At 37.0% G+C, this 22,514-nt stretch overlaps 1 protein-coding gene across 4 annotated transcripts in view; it reads right to left on the reverse strand.

Annotated features, from left to right (window-relative positions):
- ULK2 (unc-51 like autophagy activating kinase 2) overlaps positions 1-22,514 on the reverse strand; it is an 84,793-nt gene that overhangs the window by 44,741 nt on the left and 17,538 nt on the right. For all 4 annotated transcript variants that reach the window (XM_046674546.1, XM_046674547.1, XM_046674549.1 and 1 more), the window contains 8 exons: positions 21,916-22,089; positions 20,976-21,049; positions 19,265-19,366; positions 18,118-18,176; positions 16,301-16,383; positions 12,871-12,918; positions 12,423-12,511; positions 6,489-6,660 (listed from right to left, as the gene is read on the reverse strand). In XM_046674546.1, coding sequence (XP_046530502.1) covers positions 6,489-6,660; positions 12,423-12,511; positions 12,871-12,918; positions 16,301-16,383; positions 18,118-18,176; positions 19,265-19,366; positions 20,976-21,049; positions 21,916-22,089 — 801 coding nt within the window. The remainder of the gene's footprint in view (positions 1-6,488; positions 6,661-12,422; positions 12,512-12,870; positions 12,919-16,300; positions 16,384-18,117; positions 18,177-19,264; positions 19,367-20,975; positions 21,050-21,915; positions 22,090-22,514) is intronic.

Consider the following 22,514-nt stretch of genomic DNA (forward strand, 5'->3'; position numbering starts at 1 on the left):
GTCATGTACACTCATGTATATATCTTGTGTGTGTGTGTATATATGCTTAAATATAAGTGAAATGAAAGACAGGAATGATACAAGGACAGGAGGAAGGAATTAGGATTATTTTGTTATTATAAGGTACTCACATTACCCAGGAAGTGGTATAGTGTTACTTGAAAGAGGACTTGTATTAGTTATAAATGTATATTGCACACTCTAGGGCAACCACTAAAAAAAAGCAAAAAAGAAGTCTAATTGATATGCTAAGAAAGGAAAGAAAATGGAATCATATTAAATGCTCAGTTAAAACCACAAAAGGCAGAAAAAGAGTGGAAGACAAAAAGAGGAACAAAGAACAAAGACAATGAACAGAAAACAGTACAAATATGGTAGATCTTTACATCTATAATCACTTTTAATGCCAATGGTCTAAATGCACTAATTAAAAGACAGACATTTCAGAGTGGATTAAAACACATAACCTAACTATATGTTCTCTTAAAAAAACCTCACTTTAAATATAAAGACACATAGAGGTTAAAAGCAAATGGATGGAGAAAAAATAGACCATGCTAACACTAAACAAAGAAAGCAGGAGTAGTATATTAATTTCAGACAGCAGACTTCAAGTAGGAAAAGTTATCAGGGATAAAGAAGGGCATCATATAATGATAAATTTATATTTAAATAAATATAAATTCTCCAAGAAGACATAACAATTCTTTTTATTTATTTTTCTTTTTAAAGATTTTATTTTTTCCTTTTTCTCCCCAAAGCCCCCCCGGTACATAGTTGTATGTTCTTCGTTGTGGGTCCTTCTAGTTGTGGCATGTGGGATGCTCCCTCAGCATGGTTTGATGAGCAGCGCCATGTCCGTGCTCAGGATTCGAATCAACGAAACACTGGGCCGCCTGCAGCGGAGCGTGCAAACTTAACCACTCGGCCACGGGGCCAGCCCCAAGACAGAACAATTCTTAACGTGTATGCCCCTAACAACAGGGCATCAAACTATGTAAGGCAAAACTGACAGAACTGCAAGGACAAACAGATGAACCTGCTATCATAGTTGGAGACTTCAACACCACCCCCCTCAGAACTTGACAGATCCAGCAGACAGAAAATAAGGACTTACTTGAACTCAAGTACATTATCAATCATCTAGATATAATTGACATTTATAGGCTACTTCATCCAACAACAGCAGAATATACATTTTTCTCCAACTCACATGAAACATTCACCAAGACAGACTACATTCTAGACCATAAAATACACCTTAAAGAATTTAAAAGAAAAGAAATCATACAATGTCTGCTCTCAGACCACAGTGGAATTAAACTAGAAATCAGTAACAGAAAGATAACTGGAAAAATCCCAAAATATATGGAGATTAAACACACTTCTAAATAATACATAGGTCAAAGAAGAAATCTTAAGAGAAATTTTAAAATGTTTTGAACTAAATGAAAATGAAAACAATTTATTGAAATTTGTGGGAAGCAGAAAAAGCAACACTTAAAAGGAAATTTAGAGTTTTGAATGCATATTAGAAAAGAAGAAAGATCTAAACTCAATAACCTAAGTTTCCACCCTAGGAATCCAGAAAAAGAAGAGCAAGTTAAATCCAAAGTAAGTAGAACAAAAAGAAATAATAAGAATTAGAAGAGAAGTCAATAAAATTGAAAACAGGAAATTAATAGAAGAAATCAACAAAACCAAAAGTTGGTTCTTTGAAAAGATCAATAAAATTGATAAGCTTTTAGCCGGGATAACTAAGAAAAAAAGAGAGAACACAAATTACTAGTATCAAAAATGAAAGAGGAGGGGCCGGCCCCATGGCCGAGTGATTAAGTTCATGCACTCCACTTTAGCGGCCCAGGGTTTCCTCAGTTGAGATTCTGGGCACGGACATGGCACCATTCATCAAGCCATGCTGAGGTGGCATCCCACATAGCACAACCAGAGGCACTCACAATTAGAATATACAACTATGTACTGGAGGGCTTCAGGAAGAAGAAGGAGTGAAAAAAAAAGAGTGGCAACAGATGTTAGCTCAGGTGCCAATATTTAAGAGAAAAAAATTTTTTTAAAAAGATAGTTCAGATTGTGTGCGTGTAATATAAATATATATTTATAATACATATAAATATTTTCTTTTTAAAAAAATTAGAAAACTCGAATGAAATCAAAGAAGAACTAAATAAAGGGAGAAATATTCCATGTTCACGGACAGGAAGATTCAATATTGTCAAGATGTCAGTTCCTCTCATCTTGATCTGGTAGATTCAAGGCAATCTCAACCAAAATCCAACTAAGTTATTTTGTGGCTATTGACAAACTGATTCTAAAGTTTACATGGAGAGACAAAAGACCCATAATAGCTAATATAATATTGAAGGAGAAGAACAAAGTTGGAAGACTGACACTATGCAACTTCAAGACTTACTCTAAAGATACAGTAATCAAGACAGCATGGTATTGGCAAAAGAACAAATAGATCAATGGAACAGAAAAGAGAGCCCAGAAATAGAGCTCCATAAATATAGTCAACTGATCTTTGACAAAGGAGCAAAGACAAAACAATAGAGCAAAGACAGTCTTTTCAACAAATAGTGCTGGAACAACTGGACACCCACATGCAAAAAAAAGAATCTAGGCACAGACCTAATACCTTCAAAAAAATTAACTCAAAATGAACCACAGACCTAAATGTAAGACAAAAAACTATAAAACTAGAAGATAACACAGGAGAAAACCTACATCATGACTTTAGGTATATCATGATTCTAACATCAAAGACATGATCCATGAAAGAAAGAAACTGATTATTAAGCTGAACTTCATTAAAATTAAAAACAACTGCTCTATATTGACAATATCAAGAGAATTGGAAAACAAGCCAGAGACTAAGCAAAATATTTGCAAAAGATACAGCTGATAAAGGACTGTTATCCAAAATATACAAAGAACTCTTAAAACTCAACAAAATAATGAACAACCCAATTAAAAAATAGGCCAAAGATCTTAACAGACACTTCACTAAAGAAGATATATGGATGGTGTACAAGCTTATGAAAAGATGCTGAACATCATATGTCATTGCAGAAATGAAAATTAAAACAATGCAATACCACTACATATCTATTAGAATGGCCAAAATCTAGAATATTAACACTAAATGACAGTGAGGATGTACAGCAACAGGAACTCCCATTCATTATCAGGAGGAATGCAAAATGATACAGCCACTGTGGAAGATAGTTTGGTGGTTTCTTGCAAAACTAAACATAATCTTACCATACCGTCCAGCAATCATGCTCCTTGGTATTTACCCAAAGGAGCTGAAGACTTATGTCCACACAAAAACCTGCACACAGATTTTTACAGTAGCTTTATTCATAACCGCCAAAACTTGGAAGCAACCAAGACATCCTTCAGTAGGTAAAGGGATAAACTGTGGTACATCCAGACAATGGAATATCATTCAGCGTTAAAAAGAAATGAGCTATCAATCCATGAAAAGACATGGAGGAGGGGCCAGCCCTGTGGCCAAGTCATTAAGTCCGTGCTCATTAAGTCCGTGCTCTCTGCTTCGGTGGCCCAGGGTTTCTCCGGTTCTGATCCTGGGCATGGACATGGCACTGCTCATCAGGCCATGCCGAGGCAGTGTCCTGCATGCCACAACTAGAAGGCCCACAACTAAAAATACACAACTATGTACCAGGGGGCTTTGGGGAGAAAAAGGAAAAATAAAGTCTTAAAAAAAAAAAAAGACATGGAGGAACCTTAAATGCATATTTCTCAGTGAAAGAAGCCAATCTTAAAAGGCTACATACTGTATAATTCCAACTATATGACATTCTGTAAAAGGGAAAACTATAGAGACAATAAAAAAAATCAATGTTTTCCAAGGGTTGGGTGGGCAGAGCACAAAGGATTTCTACAGCAGTCAAAATATTCTGTATGACATTATAATGATGGGTGTGTTATTATACATTTGTCTAAACACAAAGAATATACAACACTGAGAGTGAACTCTAAAGCAAACTGTGGACTTTGGGTGATTATAATGTGTCAATGGAGCTTCGTCCTTGGTAACAAATGTACCACACTGCGGAGTGATGTTGATAATGGGAAAGGCCATGAACTCAGGGGGAAGAGTATATGGGAAATCTCTGTACCTTCCTCTCAATTTTACTGTAAACCTAAAACTGCTCTAAAAAAAATCTTTTAAAAAATATATGTATGTTATATTTTATAACAAGAAACTTTCGATAATTAAAAAGAAGGGTGTGGTCAACCATAACAAATGCTGTGCACACATCAAAAAGAAGAAGACTGAGAAATGATCCCTGGGATTTGGCAACAAAAAGACCTCGACAGGAAGAGTTTTGAAAAAAAATTTTTTTAAGACAATATTTACACAAGTGCAAAAAAACAAAGGTAACTAGAATAAAACAAAAGATATGAATGTCCTTTATGTAGAAAAGTATAAATATGTATCAAAACACATTAAAGAAACCTAAATAAGTGGAGAAACACACAAACATTCTTGGGTAGACAATTTAATATTGTAAAGATCCTAAGTGTCCCTGAAAAGGTCTTATAGAATCAACATAATTCCCACCAAAATCCCTAAATGGTTTTTTTTAGGATTTGTCAAGTTGAAATTAAAACTATTTGGTGGGAAACGGAGCCAAGAATAGCCAGAGTGATTCCAAAGACTACTAGGATGCTCTCTACCATCACCCCTACCCCCATCTCACATAGATACACAAGAATTTAAAAATTATTATAATACAGACAAAAATAGACCAATGGAACTGAATAGAAAACCTTAAAACCCAATCCTTTATATAAACCTAATATGACAAATCTGGAACTGCATATCAGTGGACAAAGGACAATATTCAATAAAAAATGCTGGGAAAATTGATAGATCCCTACCTTATTCCATCTATAAAAACAAATTCCAGGTGAAGTTAAATATGAAAAAAATAATAAAAATCTTCAGAAGGTACCATTATAACATTGGGGCAGCATGGTAGAGACTGTTGCCTACAACTTGTTTGTACCAATATTTTACAGAGTTGAAGTTGTACATATCTAGAATTCCCACTTGGAAGAAATTTTGGCACAAGAACAGCTGTTACAATACATTGTGAATAGTGAAAAGATAGAAATGATCCAATAAACCATCAGTAGGGAAATGGATAAACGGTAGTTTATTGTACCTCAAAATTCAGATATTAAAATGAACAAGACACACATCTAGATACATATCTAGATACATAGCAAAAATATAAATAAAAAACAAACTATAGAAACAAACATTCTATATACCATTTACTTAAAACCGTAAAAACACAAACGTACTGTACAATATTTATGGATACAAGCATACGTAAGAAGTATAAAGTGATCTACGGGAAGAATGCATCTTGGCAAGAGAAGAATGAGAAAAGGGAGTTTAGCTGTGCTGTCAGCACTCTATAGTTTTTAAAAAGACATCTAAAAGAAATACAGCAACACACTGCCATAAATAAAATTAGCATGGTGGGTGATCCGAATATCTGATGTTTATTTTGTTTGAAATATTTCATAATTTTAAGTTTTGATTCCCTTTTAAAATGAAATAAAACCACTGTACTGGATGATGTTTCAAGGTAACCCCCAGTTCTCATAGCACTGATCATCGACTGCCACCTACTGCTGTGTCTTCCCTTCCCTGGCCAAATAATCCTGAAGAGTGTCTGGTCTGGGCATTACGGCCTTCACAACAACCAGCACAGTGCCGAACACAAGCAACTACTGAGTATTTGACAAAAAACTAAATAGACCTCTGGATACAAATATCTCCAACCATCTGTACCTGCACATGGTCAACTTAACATTATTCAATTATTAAGGTATATCAAATATCCAGCTTTTCTGATTCTATTCCTTCACAATCAAAACATGGTTCCTTCTTTTTTAATGGTTTTATCTAACTTCTATTTTTTGCACTTTTTTTGGTACCCTTCACTATTCCACAGAACACTAACTGTATTTAGTCATCTTGGATTCTGTTTCCTTCATAAAAATTCTTTCTACATATTTATGAAGCTCATTCCTGAATGTAAGCCAATATCTTGTGAATTGTTTTTAAGACTCCTTTTACTCTTAGGTTTTTTCCAAAAGAGGTCTTCCTTTAATTCCTTTCCTTAAATTTAATTTTTACTCATTCTGCTAGCTTCTCTATTCCTTTCTTTTTGGATACAAACAGAATTTGAGATCATTTCCTATAAAATTTCCATCTACCTTCAGAATCCAAAGATACTGTTTTACGGAAGATGACTGAGATTTTAGAAAGGTAAGTATATAATTCTGGGAATTCAAACAACTAAATAAAATGTCCATTTGAAAAGGTACCCTACACAAGAGAGCATGATATAAAGGTTAAAAAAAAATGCTAGTCTAGTAAATTAAGATATATAATGTGTATAAGTAGAAAAGATTCTCACATGAGTGGTCTGACGAGATGTTGTGTGGAACCAAAACAAAGTCATCCGTGTCACAAGAAGAGTTCTTGCTACTAGTACTGGCAGAATCTTTGGACACTTGTAGATAGTTGGGAGGACCCAACGGTGGGGAGGATAAGTTTTCTTCCTGAATGTGCTGCATATCTGGAAGGGACTAAAATTAACAACATAAAATTAAAACTGGCCTAATAATAAAGTGCAAGTCAGAACAGCCATTAGACTAAGGAATATTTTTTCATAAAAGTGGGCATAAAGTTCAATTCCATCTAAGATTTCAAAAAATCTCTTTGGAAATCCTTCTCCTTACAAATGTACAGTTTAAAGTGTCTTTGTATAAAGTCTTCTAAAATGTTTTCCAAAAATGATACTTAAAAAAATACATCATACCACCTATCACAGGTGCATGTCTACCTCTCCTGAAATTTTTGCGGTGAGTTGTTATCATCTCAACATCCCCAGTTTCAGCTCATGGCCTAGCAAAGCAAATACTCAATAATTGGTCACTTACTGGGTGAAACAAAATGTCCAGGGACTTTAAATTAATGACACCCTGCACACAGGAAAAGTTTTAAATCTCCAATGAAGAAAACATTAGACAGGAAAGCAAGAGAGTATGTTATGTAAAAAAGTAAATCAAGAAGGATAACTGCATTTAAGCCTAGAAACTTATTTACACTCACAGAAAGATGTGGAAAACCTTACAGGTGTGGGTGTGTTCCTTTTGTCTTTCTTTTGTTAAGGAGAGGAGTCAGTTTGTGGGAGATGGGACAGGAAGGGAAGAAGAGCGTATAAATATTTTTAAACGAATACCGAATACTGAGGCGTAAGTAACTATGTATCTTTTGGCATTTGCCTGGTTCAAAAACTCTAGTGACAACTCTAATTGAATGTCTTTGTATACAATGGTTTTCTAAAACAATGAACTTCATAACGTATTGTGTTAAATCCCCATTACCCTGTTTAACATTTGTTTCTAGTTAAGAAAAGGAAAAATACTACATAATACTCTTTAAACCCAAGTCTTAAACACCCAATTCACTGCTAATGTTCCTTTGAATGTCACTGTGCAATGAAATCAGTCTCAAATCTTCTTATGGCTTCGTGTGTGTGTGACATACACATCCCATAAAATCTCCTGATCACTTTTTGAAGAGAACTTACGTCTCAAGATTATAAAGGGAATAGAAGATGGAAGGACTAACATTACTGAGCACCAACCAAGGGCTAGGCACTGTTAAGAGCTTTCCATGTATTATCTAACTTCAGCCTATTCTGAAATCCATTTCAAATATAAATAAAACAAAATTCAGAACATTAGGAAATTTGCCTGACGTCACACAACTAAAAAGCAGTCGAGTTAAGATGTGATTCCAAGCGTCTAACTCCACAATTTCTTCCAGTGGTTTAGGCAGGAACTTTCTCAATTTCTTCCTCTGCTATTTACAAAATTATCTGGTTGTCATCTTGGTGGAAGAGAGGCTTCTCCTTGCATTCAAAACTCATCTCTCCACCCGTGCTCTAATTCCCTCCTCCCCCACCTCCTCAAGGACCGAGATCAACTCCCCTCTGCTCCTGACACTTTCACCTCTTCCTTTACTCCGGTTTTTTTCCATCTGTGTACAGAAACATGTTTAATTTTGTCACATTTCAAATCCCTGCAACCCTTCAGTTACCATCTTCTCTCGCTCTTTCACTTCTTAATATTTCTTGAAGTGATCAATCTTCACTGACACAAATTCCTCACCTCCCATGTATCCCTTAACCCACTATAATCCACTTTCTCCCTTCAACCCTCCAATAAAATTGCCTTTACTAAAGCTACCAACAACTCCTATTGTCAAGTCCTGCCGACATTTCCCCTATTCTCTAAGTTACTCAAATTCTTTGCTATGCCTGCACTGTGCATCATTTTTTCTTGACTCTCTACCCCTCACTGAATGACCCTGCTCTCTCTTGCTTTTCACCCTACCTCTTAGTCTCTTTTGTGGGTACTGGCTCCTCATTTCTCTTTAAAGGAGGAGTAGGGTATGGAATTCCCCAAGGTGCCACCCTGGGCCCTCTACTCCTCACACTTTTTATACTCATCCTAGTGACCACTCTCCCTCTCCTACCTTCAACTACCACATACATACTGATGACTCCGCAGCCTAGAATCTCTCCAATGAGCTCTAGGCCCCTCTGTTCACTTGCCTGTATAATACATCCATGCCTGTACAACACTAACTCATCACCTTTATACTCCAAGCATGCCTCCCAGGCTCCGTTACTGAGTGACTTTATCCTCATCCATCCATTCAGTCCCCATCAAGGTCTCCCTCTTCCTTAAGTCCCAGCTTCAAGCAAGCTCCATGCTCTGCACACTCTTCACCTTTCTCTTCCCTGGCCCCTCTCTTCTCCTTTCCTACTGCTGCCTTAGTTCAGGCTCTTATCCTCAAAAAAACGAAACGGAACAAAAAAGCTAGTCTCAGGTTGCTCTCTTTCCTCTAGAACAGAGACCTCTCCAGTCTCGTCCTCCACTTGCTTTTAGAAGAATCTAGCTGAAACACACAGTGGATCATATGATGCCTCCACTTAAAATCACTCAAATGGCTGACCTCAGCTTTAAGGCTAAAGTTTGAACTTCTTTGCACAGTGCCCAAATTCTGTCAAGATATAGCCTCTCCCTGCCTTACAGCTTTATTTTCCCCTCACTACTCTACCAATGCTCTCTACATCCACCAGACTGAACTGCTGAGAGACGCCTTGTCCAATAGAACTTCCTGCAGTAACGGAAAAGTTCTCTATCCGAGCTGTCCAGTATGGGAGCCACTAACTGTATATGGCTACTGAGTACCTGAAATGTAGCTAGTGTAAGGAACTGAATTTTCAATTTCACTTAATTCTAACAAATTTTAATTTAAGTGGTCAAGGAGGGGTACAGAATTCCTTCAGTGGGTCATGCTTCCATGACTTCATGAAGGGGTTTCCTCTGCCTACAATACCATTCTTCTACTAATTCACCTTACTCTTTTCAAAACTGAGCTCAATGCCCTCTCTGAGCAGCCTTCCTGAGCTCTGCTCTGATTCATGCCCCTCATCCACATTCCCACAGGCAATAAAGATATATATATACATATACTTCTAATAGTGACTGATTTACTGCCTCTTCTCTACACAATTAAATTAAAAGCCCTTAGTAGGCTTTTTAATTTGACCAGGGACCTGGTCATCTTGTTCATTAATATCAACCAGAACCTCACACAAGGTAGATGTCTAGTAAACATTATGAAACCAATAAATAGATATTCAAGAGATATTATCTACATAACATTTAACTGATAGCCAGTATCATAACTAAAAGAGTGATTTTTTTGTTATGGTTCTTTTGTTTTTGTTTTCTCTTTCCTTTCAAAGATTTCTCTGGAACAAAGTAGCAGCTGGATATTTGTGTGAAAAAGTAAAAAAGAGAAGGTTATAGGTGTGTGCCTGCATCAACCTTCAGTTACAGTCTACTCCAGCCCTAGGAAGGAAGCGGAGGCATGTATGAAATCATCTTAATTTTGGCAGATTACGTTAAAAACAAAGCCTATCAAACCATCCCATCTTTCTATTCTTACTAATGGGAAATTATACAGAAACGTTCCTGCTTTCCTTTTATTCTCAAGCTTTCCTTTCTATGTTCACTTCAAGCATTACTTTTAATAAAGACCTTCTAAAAATGGTTTTCCCCACCAACGTTTCAGCATCTAAATATGCCTCCCCTCTCTCCTGCACCTCCTCACTCCTCCTGCTGGCACTCCATTCTGCTCTGTCCTAGCAGTGCAGGCCCAGCTCCTGTTTTGCTCTCCCTTTCAACGCTTCCCCATCTAACAAAAAACCCCAACATGCTCTCTCCAGTCAAAGCAATTTCCAGCTCAATGTGCCTCCTACTAGCTCCTCTCCTTCTCATCCCTGGGTCATTCTACCATCCCACAGGCTCCTTTATTCTTGCTCTCCCACACTTTTCCCATAATCAGATTCTTCCCTGTTGCTTCTTTCTCTAGCGTAAGTTTTGCTTTTCATGTTATGTGTTACACTATATCCTTCAGAATAAAGCTACAATTTATCAAGTACTAACTATGGCTAGGCAGCTTCCATGTTACCAGATACCACCCTTCAACCAAGAATTAATGAGACCTACCTTACAGATGAGGAAGCCATGGCACAGCTCTGGAGCTAACCTACCCAAAGTTACAGTGAGCAAGCTGCAGGGCCAGCACTGAAACCAGTTCTGCTTGGCTCCAAATAAAGCCTATAATCTTTCCATGTCAATACACGTCCTCTACATTTCTCCCCAAGCACTCCAAACTCAGTGATGTATTTTATTTATTTATTTACTTACTTAATTTTTTGAGGAAGATTATCCCCAAGGTAACATCTGCCACCAAACCTCCTCTTTTTGCTGAGGAAGACTGGCCCTGAGCTAACATCCATGCCCATCTTCCTCTACTTTATACGTGGGACACCTACCACAGCATGGCTTGCCAAGCAGTGCCATGTCCACACTTGGGATCCAAACCGGCAAACTACAGGCCGCCAAAGTGGAATGTGCAAACTTAACCACTGTGCCACTGGGCTGGCCCCTCAGTGATATTTTTTTATATTCCAGACTGAAACAGGGCATATACGACACATTTTTTTTTCCTCTTAGTTTCTTAAATTCATGGGAATACAATGTAGGTCTTATTAGCCCATCTGCTTATTCTATTTGGTTTGAATCTGCAGGATTGTGCAAAAGGTCTTTTGTCCATTTTAGGTCTCATCCATTTGCAAGAGGCTGCTTCAGCACCTGCTTTAGCTATGGGCTATCAGGTTTCCCTGGAAAATAATAGCAGTTGCCACTTCCTGAGTATTTATTGTGTGCCAGGCACTGTAGTAGATGCTTTTGTTCATTTATCCTTAAAAAATCTTATGAAGTAGGTAAATTATACTCCCTCTACATATGAAAAACAGGCTCAGAGAGATTAAGTCACTTGTCCTAGTTAATATGGCAAGTAAGGGATGTGAAAGCTCCCAAGCCCAACTCTTAAACCTCTGAGTTGCCTCAACCCACTAAGCATACAATCACTTCCTTTTATGGCTCCCCCTCCCTTCTGCCAGCAGAATTCAGAAAATTCACGTCTGCCAGGCTAATCCGGAAAATACTCACAATAGCTGACACAAAATCCCTTTGACCTTCAGCATGTGGAAAAGCCTTAAGGTCACAACCCTCTCAAGCTGCATCTGAGATCTAGGGGAAGGGTTAGTCTAGAAAAGTACAGAAGGTAAGGTAAGACCCTAAGAGAGTTCTAGTAGGAAGAAGTAGTGACCAGAAGTGATCAGAAGTTCTCGGGATCAGGAAGAAGTACTCTGAATGGAGGGAAGACAGCCAGGGAGGAAATGGCTTGGGACCCTCAGGGGAAGGAAGAGGTGGGAGTGGAACAACCTTACAGGGCCAGCAATCACGATGACTGACGGGAATCTAAACCAGTGAAATCTGGCTCAGATGTCACTCCTCCCCAGTGGAAATTCCGAGTACAATAAATATCCAAGCTGATGCTTATGACATTCAGATAAAATCACTATGTGCTACCTATCCACATGTAAAAGGTACTCTGTTGGCAAGTATCATCCTTCCCAACCCCGTAGGGCATAAAAAGGTGAGAGCACTGCACTCACTATTCAGAAGAAACAGCCCCAAGGGGTGACATTTCTTGCTGAAGCTTACACAGCTAAGTAAGAGCAGAGGTCCAAATCTAGGTCCATTTGACCCAACAATAACGCTCTTCCCTAAGCCTCAGTTGCACCAGTAAATATTATACATAAAAAGAATATCCACAACATATTTGCAGGCTCCATTTGTGAACAGATGCCAATAGCACTAACTCTGAAATTATTTTTAATAAAACCAGAACTTACCGGTGGAGAGGCAAAACGACACGATGGAGAGCTGCCACAGGAGCCTCCAGAGACAGAGCCAGCATACACAGGCACTGGGACTGGGCAGGCTGGGGTAAGAAACACCGATGAAGAGAAACACCACTTAGTAGTACAAGTACATCACCTGTCTATAGAAAAGTCTGTCAAGACTACTACATCTTTGTGTTGAGCGAAAATTCACGTTCACCTACTTATTACAGCTCCCACTGATGAAACTAAAAACGCGGCAATTACTAAAACTATTTTGACTTGGATTTGGAAGGAAAAACAGAACTGTTATTAAATAAACACAACTACAAGTATTTAAGAAAACCGCAATGAAATCTTGAGAAGCACCATAAAAAATTAATTTTGTAATACAAAATAGTAGTTTTTCCTTAAGCTTACATTCACTCTTTAAGTAAAAATTCAAAAAGTGGATACTCACATTTTTTTACTGGAACTTGCTCAAGAAAAGGATGGCTAAAAAATGCTTCTGTAATGAAAAATGACAATGCAACCTTTAAGTTGGCATTGACTAGCATATAGGTTAATCTTGTCAATGTAGTCAACGTGTCTTTGAGATCATAAATAATTACTAATTCCTTTATGTAGCCTCCATTTCCTTTCAATGTTGGAACACACTATTTTTATAAATACATAAAAATTATCAAATTATAAGTATTTCTTAATCAATGTAAAATTTAAAATAACAACTGTGAATTTTCAAAACCTACATTACCAACACAGCACACCCGAGGCAACGCAAGGAGGCATGCTCTCCACATGTGCTGTCCTCAGCAGACAGTGCACGGAGTGCAGCCACCAGGCCCTTGCTAAGCACATTTCTGAACTATGGCTGTTAATCGTCCTAAAAGGAAATCTAGGCAGCTGATTTGTAGGATAAATTCTATCCTTCTATCCTACAATAAGTATTCCTGCAGCTGGTTTCACATTTTTTTTAAAAACTATTAATTTGATTTAATTTATTCAGCTACCCACCAAGGATAAAACCTATACAATAAGCCTGCTAATTAGATAAATAAGTGAGTACATGACAGTTCATTATTTTGCTCTTTTTATTTTCCTGAATGTATAAATTATTTCATTATTTCTACAAAATAAATAGGAAAACCTACAAAAATGATCTCATTTATCATTAAATCTCAGACTTGAATGATATTAAATATCACAGAGCCGGCAGGGAGAAGAGCACAGTACCCACATGAGGTTTACGAGGTAATACAAGATCAGGAATCAGCTTAACTCAGGTTTAGTCTAAATTATCTTCCACTCTGAAGAACGTCATGAGTTTCGCTGAAATAAATAGCCAAAGCCCCTCAGAGTAAATATCAACCACAAGACTTGCTAAGGAATGGAAATGTGGAAGGTTTTGGAAAAAATCATGAGTTTTCTACCTTAGATCTTTTTTAGAACAAAAATCAATATACATATATACATAAACCCTAGTTTAACATGTAAGATTTTTTTATGCTTTTACAAAGCACATTATAGGGATGAAATAGAAAAGATATAAATAAACTAGATTGATCGAACACAAATACTCTAAAACCACCTTCCAAACCAATTGCTATGGTATGGGAAGTATATAAACATTTAACACAATCTATAATTTTAAAACTATTATCCACAAGTGTGTTGTGTCACTATTGACCCATCTTCCTCATGGTCATAGAGCAACTCAGTTTAATTTCTCCTTCTGAAACATAAAAAATATTTACCAGCTAGATGAACTGAAATTTAATTCCAATTTTACAAAACTTTAAGAAAATATATATTCAGACTATTCATCTTTCCCCCCTACAGAAGCTTTCAGAGCTATCGTCTACTGAGAACATTTCCTAGAACAATGAACTCAGTGCTTCACATACCACTTCCTCATTTAATCCTCACAAACTTCCACTCAAGATATTATTGTCTTCCTCTTATGGATAAGGAAATTGAAGCACATAAAGGCCATGCATCTTCTCCAAGGTGAAAGAGCTGTAAGTTGAGGGACCAGAATTCAAACCCCAGTTTGCCTGATCCAGAAGCCTTGTGGATTTGCCAAATATACATTAACAGTCCAAAATTCTGCACTAAATTTTTGCAAATCTCTATTATTATTACAACTATTACTACAGAAAAAAAGTGTTTTAACTTTTTTCTAAAAATTTGAAGACCAGGGTTAATTTGATAAGCGTTTTTATAAAACATGTCTTATGGTTTTTCTGGTCTGACATCTTCAAGTCTCACTGTTTTTACATAAGATTGATAAGAACAATCTTTTACAGAAGATTGATAAGGACAAGCTAACAAACTATCCCCCAAACAGGTGGGGTTGCCGAGACCCTAACAGTTTCAGGGATAAATGTTCTTTCAAGACCTTCAACAACTGGATAATCTCTACAATATTAAGCATTCCAAGTCCTTTCATTACACATGAAGTGGTAACATATTATCTGAAGATACACTGTGATAACTTAAAGAAAAATGAAATGCTTATCTTATAAAAGAAGAAAGGCTCAACATCAATGACATCAGCTTCCACCTTAAGAATCTAAAATTCTTAAACAGAGGCCATGGCCTACAAGAGGCAACCATCACCCACTCTCCTAAAGCCACAGTTAGGGCCAAGCTGCCACAAAGCACATGTTCACGAGGGTCACCACACATGGAGCTGCCCCTCCCTGTCTCCCTAAACCCCATCTTCAAGATTCCGGACTTTTCTACCAGGATTCTAACATTTCTCCTCCCAGATCTTTTCCCAAATATATGCCCAGCCTAGACCTCTCTTCTGAAATCCAACTGCCTTCTGGTATCTGCACTTAGATGTCAAATAGACATCTTAAATTTAACATGGCCAACCTAAACTCCTCATCTTGCCCCCACAGCCTGCTCTATCTGCACGGTCTTTCCTATCTCTGTAACCGTCAACTCCATTCGTTCAGCTGCTCAGGCCAAAAATCTTGGGAGTCATCTTGGAGTCTTCTCTTTCTCTCACACTCTATATCCAATTCATCTGTAAATGCTGTTGCCTCTACCTCCAAAAAGATCCGGAATTCAACAACTTCTCGCCACCTCCACTGCTGTTACCCTAGTGTAAGCTACTTCATTTCTCACCTGGGTAACTGCTAGTCTCCTTATCAGTCTCCCTGCCTCTGCTCTCCTCTACCTCACCACAGTCTGTTCTCAACAAGCAACCAGGCTGATCCTTTTTAAAACACTAGTCAGATCATATCATTCCTCTGCTCAAAACCCTCCACTGGCTCCCCATCACACTTTAAGCAAAAACTGAATTCTTTAACAGCCTGTCCAGCTGTTCCTCCAGCTTACATGGCATGCCCACCTCTGTACATTTGTACTGGTTCTTCACACTGCCTGGAAAGCTCTTTCCATAGAAATCCACATGGCTCACTACCTCACACCTGTCAATCAAGTCTTTGTTCAGATGTCACTTTCTCAGAAAGATCTTCACTGACTACCTTATTTAAAATTTCAATCCCCATCCCACCCCCATTTCTCTTATGTTTTTTCCACAGTATTTATTGCCTTATAATCATATAATCATATGATGATATAATTATATAATGCCTTATAGCATATAATCATATTTCATAATTGTTTCTCTCCTCCACTACAATATATGCATCATGAGGACAGGGATTTTGTTTATTACTCTACCCACTGTACCTAGAACATAGCAGGCACTCAATAAATATTTACAAAATAAGTGAAAGAAAAAAGAAAAAGAGATAGAAAGAAAAGTGAAATTGACTTTTTCTTCTGAAACCTCTATAGTATCTTTTTAAAAAAATATTTTCAGAATACACAAAAATGATATTAGAAAGCATACAAAATTTGCAAATATTACTTACCAAAGTCCATTCTATCTTTTTGGTTTCTCTGAAGCAAACCCAAAAGGAGATTAGCCAAATAAGGTGATGTTTCCCTGGGAATGCTGGGGGAAAGAGAAAAAAACAAACTAAGTGGTGAGTTTATGTATGTTAACCACATGACTTTTGCCTTCACTATGGCAAATGAACAGTATATGCAGTTTCACAAATACTACATTTTATACCAAGATGACCATGGTAAAGCCTCATTCTTTAAAGGAAAAAAAAAAAAAAAACATTAAGCAATTGCCTTTGAGAAATAGCATCAATTTGGGAAGATTCCTATATGTGCTTATTACTGTTTGCTGGACTATCTGCAAGAATAAAGCACTTCACAAGCACAGACAATCTGAAGGCTTAAGACAACTTCAACCTTGCACTAACAGTTGCTGTGGAGCTCTCTACTGGAAAAAGAGCCACCTCCAATCCTGTCTGGAAAGGGGCAGAGCTTAAATAAATGCAAGTGAGAAATAACACAGCTTCCTGAGATGCAGTAAGAAAAAGACAAACAAGGCATTAGAAAAATGAGTAAGTAATCAGAATGTACAATTCACAGAATAAAAACTACAAAAGGACATTAAACAAATAAAAAAGAACCAACCTCAATAATAAAGAGAATAATGCAAATTAAATTAATAACTAATTGATCCTCCCCTATTTGTGAGACATCAAGTCTGATAACATCCCACATTGGTGAAATATGAGGAAAGGAGCACTCTCTCATGCTGCTGTATCAATAGGATGGCCAACCTGGAGAGCATACTTTTTGGTTCAACAATTCCATTTCTAGGAGTCCATCCTAAAGAAATGCACAAATGTGTACATACACATACACACACACACACACACACACACACACACACACACACTCTCTCTCTCTCTCTCTCTCTCTCTCTCTCTCTCTCTCTCTCTCTTACTCTCTCTTCACTAAAGCCTGTTTGTAGTAACCAAAAAATGAAAACAGGGATCCGATTAAACAAAATACTATACCTCTAACCATGGGACTCTATGTAGCCATTTAAAAGAATGCAGTAGTTCTCTACATACTATTGCAGAACAACCTCTATGCTATACTGCAGAGTAAAAATACAGTTGCAGAACAATTTGCAAAGTATGATGTAATTTGTATTGAACTATATGTGTGTGTAAATACAAACACAAACAAGTACTCAAACGTGTAAAAAGAACTTGAAAAAAAAAAGATTTCCAAAGATACACTGCAAACTCTTGTTTTCCTTTAGGGTTGGGGAAGGCCTAGGGAGAATTTACTTTGTACTTTACACACGTTTTGTTTTCATCTCCCTCCCCTCAAAGAACACATATAACTTCTGTAGTTTTTTCTTTTAATACACTTAACATTTTAAAAAAGAAAGAAAATGGTGCAACACTACACAGGCACCTATGCTGAGCTAATAATTTTTTAATTTCCTGGGTTTTTATTTATTTATTTATTTTTTTAGATTTGTATTTTTTTTCCTTTGTCTCCCCAAAGCCCACCGGTACATAGTTGTATATTCTTAGTTGTGGCATGTGGGACGCCGCCTCAGTGTGGCTCGATGAGCGGTGCCATGTCCACACCCAGGATTCAAACCGACGAAACCCTGGGCCGCCTGCAGCAGAGCGCGTGAACTTAACCACTCCGCCACGGGGCCAGCCCCTGTGGATTTTTATCCTAATAAATGCTCTCATTACTATCAATTGAAAAAAGATTCAATAATGCAAATACATAAAACACAGAGTTCAAATAAACAACACTGTATTCATCAATAGCAAAAACCCAGTGCAATCAAAACACATACCTAGGCATTAAGCTCCTGTTTTTTTCATAAAACATCCTTAGGTCTTGAGGGCTACTGGCCTGTTAAAAAAAAAAAAAAAAAAAGGTTTAATTTCCTAAACAACAGGGGCAAAAATTCCAAATCATATGATCAATGCTCACAGATTCTGAACTTGAAAGTCATGCCTTGCTGCAGGACACAGATGGGCACCAGGAACTTATATAACCTCTGAAATCGCATGCAAATTCTCCATATCTGGGCATAACGTATCTTTTCTGAGGTCAGACTCTCTGAAACTTAGGCACCACTATTCTGGAGATTATGTGGCCTACCCAACAGGTACATTTTTTATTGTGTAAAGTCAGGGTATATCTTACCTTAGGACTGTCAAGGGATTCAAGAAGAGAATTAAGAACACTGCTACTTTTCAGTCACTCCATAGCAACAGTTAGTACCCTCACAATAAGAGCTGCTGAATCAGGGCAGCTGCCTCTACATACAAACTAGACTGGGAAATTAAGTGTTTAACCTGGTGGTGGCACTGATTTTTAATATCATCTTGTGCAAATAATTTCACTTTGTTCCAGTTTTCAGATTCAAAAAACCTCTTTGTTACCGGGAAATATGAACTCAAGAGGAATCGTCATGGTTATATTCTGGATGGCTTCTTTTTGACAAGACGTTACGGGAGAGGAAGAGAGCGAGACCCACCCCAAGTAATTTCCGTAAAGCCTAAACCATTAACTCCCTCTCACTCAGCAGTGACAGGCATAGAGAGCTGGAGATACAGCTTCCAGTGACCTTTCAGACCAGCTCTACTCCTCACTTGGATTTCAGGACCCCAAAACCAGGTTAAGCAGGAAGCCCTAACACCTTTTCATACCCATTTCCCAGCAGGCTGCTAGCCCCAACCCTTGCTAGTTTTCACTAGTCTGGAAAACATATCACAGGCTTCATGCCCAGTCCAGCTACCAAGGGAAAGCAGATAAAAAAGCAAAAGATGCTCTGGCTCACTAGTACTACAGCAGTGTTTGCCTGTAACAAAATCAAAGTAAGTCACAAAGGAACCAAAAATGCTGCTTCCAAAGCATTCCCCATTTTATAAGTCAAAGGCAAGTGCAAAAGGAGAAGATCCCAAAACTGAGCACATAAGAAAAAATCAGGCTACCTGAAAAGGTGGTTTTCCAACTAGGCACTGATATATCACTGTTCCTATGCTCCACAAGTCTGCCTTAGCATCATAATGTTGAGACATAATAACCTCAGGAGCCTGGGGATAAAAAAATTCAAGACATGCATCATGTTATTTACATAATTAACATGCATATATTAGTTAGCTGGAAAAGGTCACACTCCTAACAAAACTACTTAAATAAAAGCAATGCATTATGATATTTCCCTAATCAAATGATACTGCAATGAATACAGGACCACACTTTTACATTGAGATTTACTGATAAATCTCAAAAACAATGTTGCACAAAAAGAAGCAACTTGCAGAAACAAACATTTCTATATATTATTATGGACACATAAAATACACGTGAGTATTAAAATAGTAATAAAGAAAAATACACACCAATTACAGGATAGAGGTTACTTCTGCAGTAGGAGAGGGGGAAATGAGAAAAGAGAGAAGTACAAAAGGGACTGGGACTGTCTCTGAAATATTTTGTTTCTAAAAAAAATGATTAAGGCAAAGATGGCAAAATGCTGACTTTGTTGAATTTGGATGGTAGGTACACAAGTGTTTGCATTATTATTCCCCTTTTTTCCTGTCATTTAAGTGATAAAAACACAATAAAAATGGTCTTAAAAGCAAAGGCATTTCTCCACTGCTTTGTTACAGCTATTTTCCCACCTCTCATTAGACGTTGCTTTTTAAAAATACCGTCAATCAGGAGAAACACTACATAGAAATGTCAAATATACTTTGAGATAAAAGTGGAAATTTTATTTTCCACTTTTATTTATTGTCCCTAGTAAATTCTTATTGACTCAATTTCCTTTAATAATCAGCCGAAGCACACTCTCTATCCTCAAGGCTAGTAGTTCAAGGCTTAACTAATTTCATACTCAAGAAGTGCAAAATAATTTTTAAATTATAAAATTTATAATATAAGCAGTAAAAGTACAATCCAGAAAGTAAATATAATGCAAAATTTTTTTCTTGAACTTTGATTACCAGTTCCCTTAATCTCAAAGTTGATTTTAGATTAGAGGAAATCCTAATTGAACATAAATCCATTTTAAACTTAGAAGTGAAATAGGCACATTTATTTACTTTGCTGGATTCTGAAGTTCCAGAATTACAGCATTTCCTGGCTTAGTACTTCACATTAGTTCAGAAGTTTCATTGCCTCACTCTATCAGACATGACAATATCCATATGAAAGGATAAAGAGGAAAACTAAGATTTTTTTCAACTTTAGTGTGACGCTGATTAAAAAAACTTCTACAAAATAGGGATCTTGTCAAGTGAGACGACATGCAAAAGATGAGATATCCTATAGCTGACGAGGTGCCCCCAAAAGTTTTTTTTTTTAAGTAGTCCTAAGATTAAACAACAAGTATAGCATGACCACACTTCACCAATCTTTATTTTCAGTTTAATCTAATAGGGGATTTCTACCATAGTAACCAATTTTTTAAAAAAATAAAAACCAACAGGCAAAGATGACTGACTTTTACAGTCCACTATGCTAAAGCAAAAGACAGGTCTGTATTATAGCAATATTGGTAATATAATTAACGTTAGTAATATTATAACAATTCAGACTATATATAAACCACATCTTACTTGGAAACAAGATTCTACTTAAATTCCAATGCTTATGGTGCTGTGCTGTAAACACACAAGGACGCAAACACTCACTCACCATGTACATTGGGGACCCACACAGAGTTGCAGCCATCATGTTACTATGTAGGTAACGAGCAAAACCAAAATCCGCTATTTCACAAAATAAAAAGGAGAAAAACAAATGATACCTTTGCTCACACTTAACATAGATCATATAATTCTTCAAGACACAAGAGGGCACAAATGAATTGTCAAGAAATTAACAGCTTATTGAATAAGACTCTCCACCCAAGAAAAAAGTAGCTACTTCGATTTGACGAGCTAAGAAACAGTAGTAATCACCAATTGTACAAGTCACTGCTCTGCCAGTTTTTTAACCAAGGAGGGAGCATCAAGCTCTGCAAGAGAAAATGCTAATTATAATAAATGATTCATTAATACAGCTCTCATTAAATATCACTACAGGTATAGAATTTGAACTGTTTTTGTCTTCCTCCACATAACAGATGTAATCTATATATCAGAAATTTCTTAAAATACTGTTAAAAATTTATTTTTCTAACCATCAAGAGAAAAACTTTAAAAAAAATCTAGCATTACAAACTGCTTCGAATAATTTTGAGATACACAAGTGCTAAAAAACCTGCCAAATAAATAAACTGAACTAAATAGTCTCTTAGATCCCTTATGTTAAAATCCCATGAGCTGTAAAGAATCAGGGTTATTAATTTGCTGCCAGCAACCATAACACATCAGCTTCCCTCTGATGAGAAGAAGCAAGATATACTGCTGTGGCTCATACTAGAGTTCCTAACATGGGCCCCTTGGCCCTCTCTGAAATTTAGCATATGCTGCCAATAATGTAATGAGTTCACATATCTGAATGCACCTCAATGAATGCAATAAAAATTTCAAAAGTGCATCAACAAAATCTATCATTTATTAGAGCTGAAGCAAAACTATCTGAAAACAGTGTGTCTCAAAAATGTTCTTTGCATGAAATACAGGACATTTACCTATTTTGATGCGAATACCACTGACACTTGACTTTCTGCGATTGGCATAAGACAGCAAGATGTTCTGTGGTTTCAGATCCCTATGGATTATTCCTTTGCTGTGCAGAATTCGCATGGCAGCTGCAATCTGATGCAGAAACACTCTGATAGTATCTTCACTCAGAGTTCCTTTAGCTGGTAGAAAAGGAGTCACATAAAGATTTAAGCACACAAAATCAAACTTCGTCTGCATATTCCATCATCAGAATTGAGTTGTAAAGAAGAATATAAAGGGAATAAGAGACTGGGATTCACATTTTTCATTTTTTTACCTTAACAATTTAAGTCTAAGAGATATCAGATATTTCAAAAATTTTAATCAGTCTGTTGTGAAGAGAACTGATTTACATTTGACCTTTTCTTTCCACTGGTATCCGTTTTTGTTTTTCCTGTCCCATTTTTACTGCTGAAGGTGCCACATTACTGTGGACACAGCAGGTGCTCAACAAACATGAGTCTCCTCTACAAGCCAACAAGCAAGCTCCCCTTCACATGGGTCGATATCTAGGATCACTGTCCATGTTTAATTCGAAGCATTGCCTGAGCACAAATTTTAAAAA

The sequence above is a fragment of the Equus quagga genome, chromosome 11 (assembly GCF_021613505.1).
Source record: "Equus quagga isolate Etosha38 chromosome 11, UCLA_HA_Equagga_1.0, whole genome shotgun sequence".
Taxonomy (NCBI): Eukaryota; Metazoa; Chordata; class Mammalia; order Perissodactyla; family Equidae; genus Equus; species Equus quagga.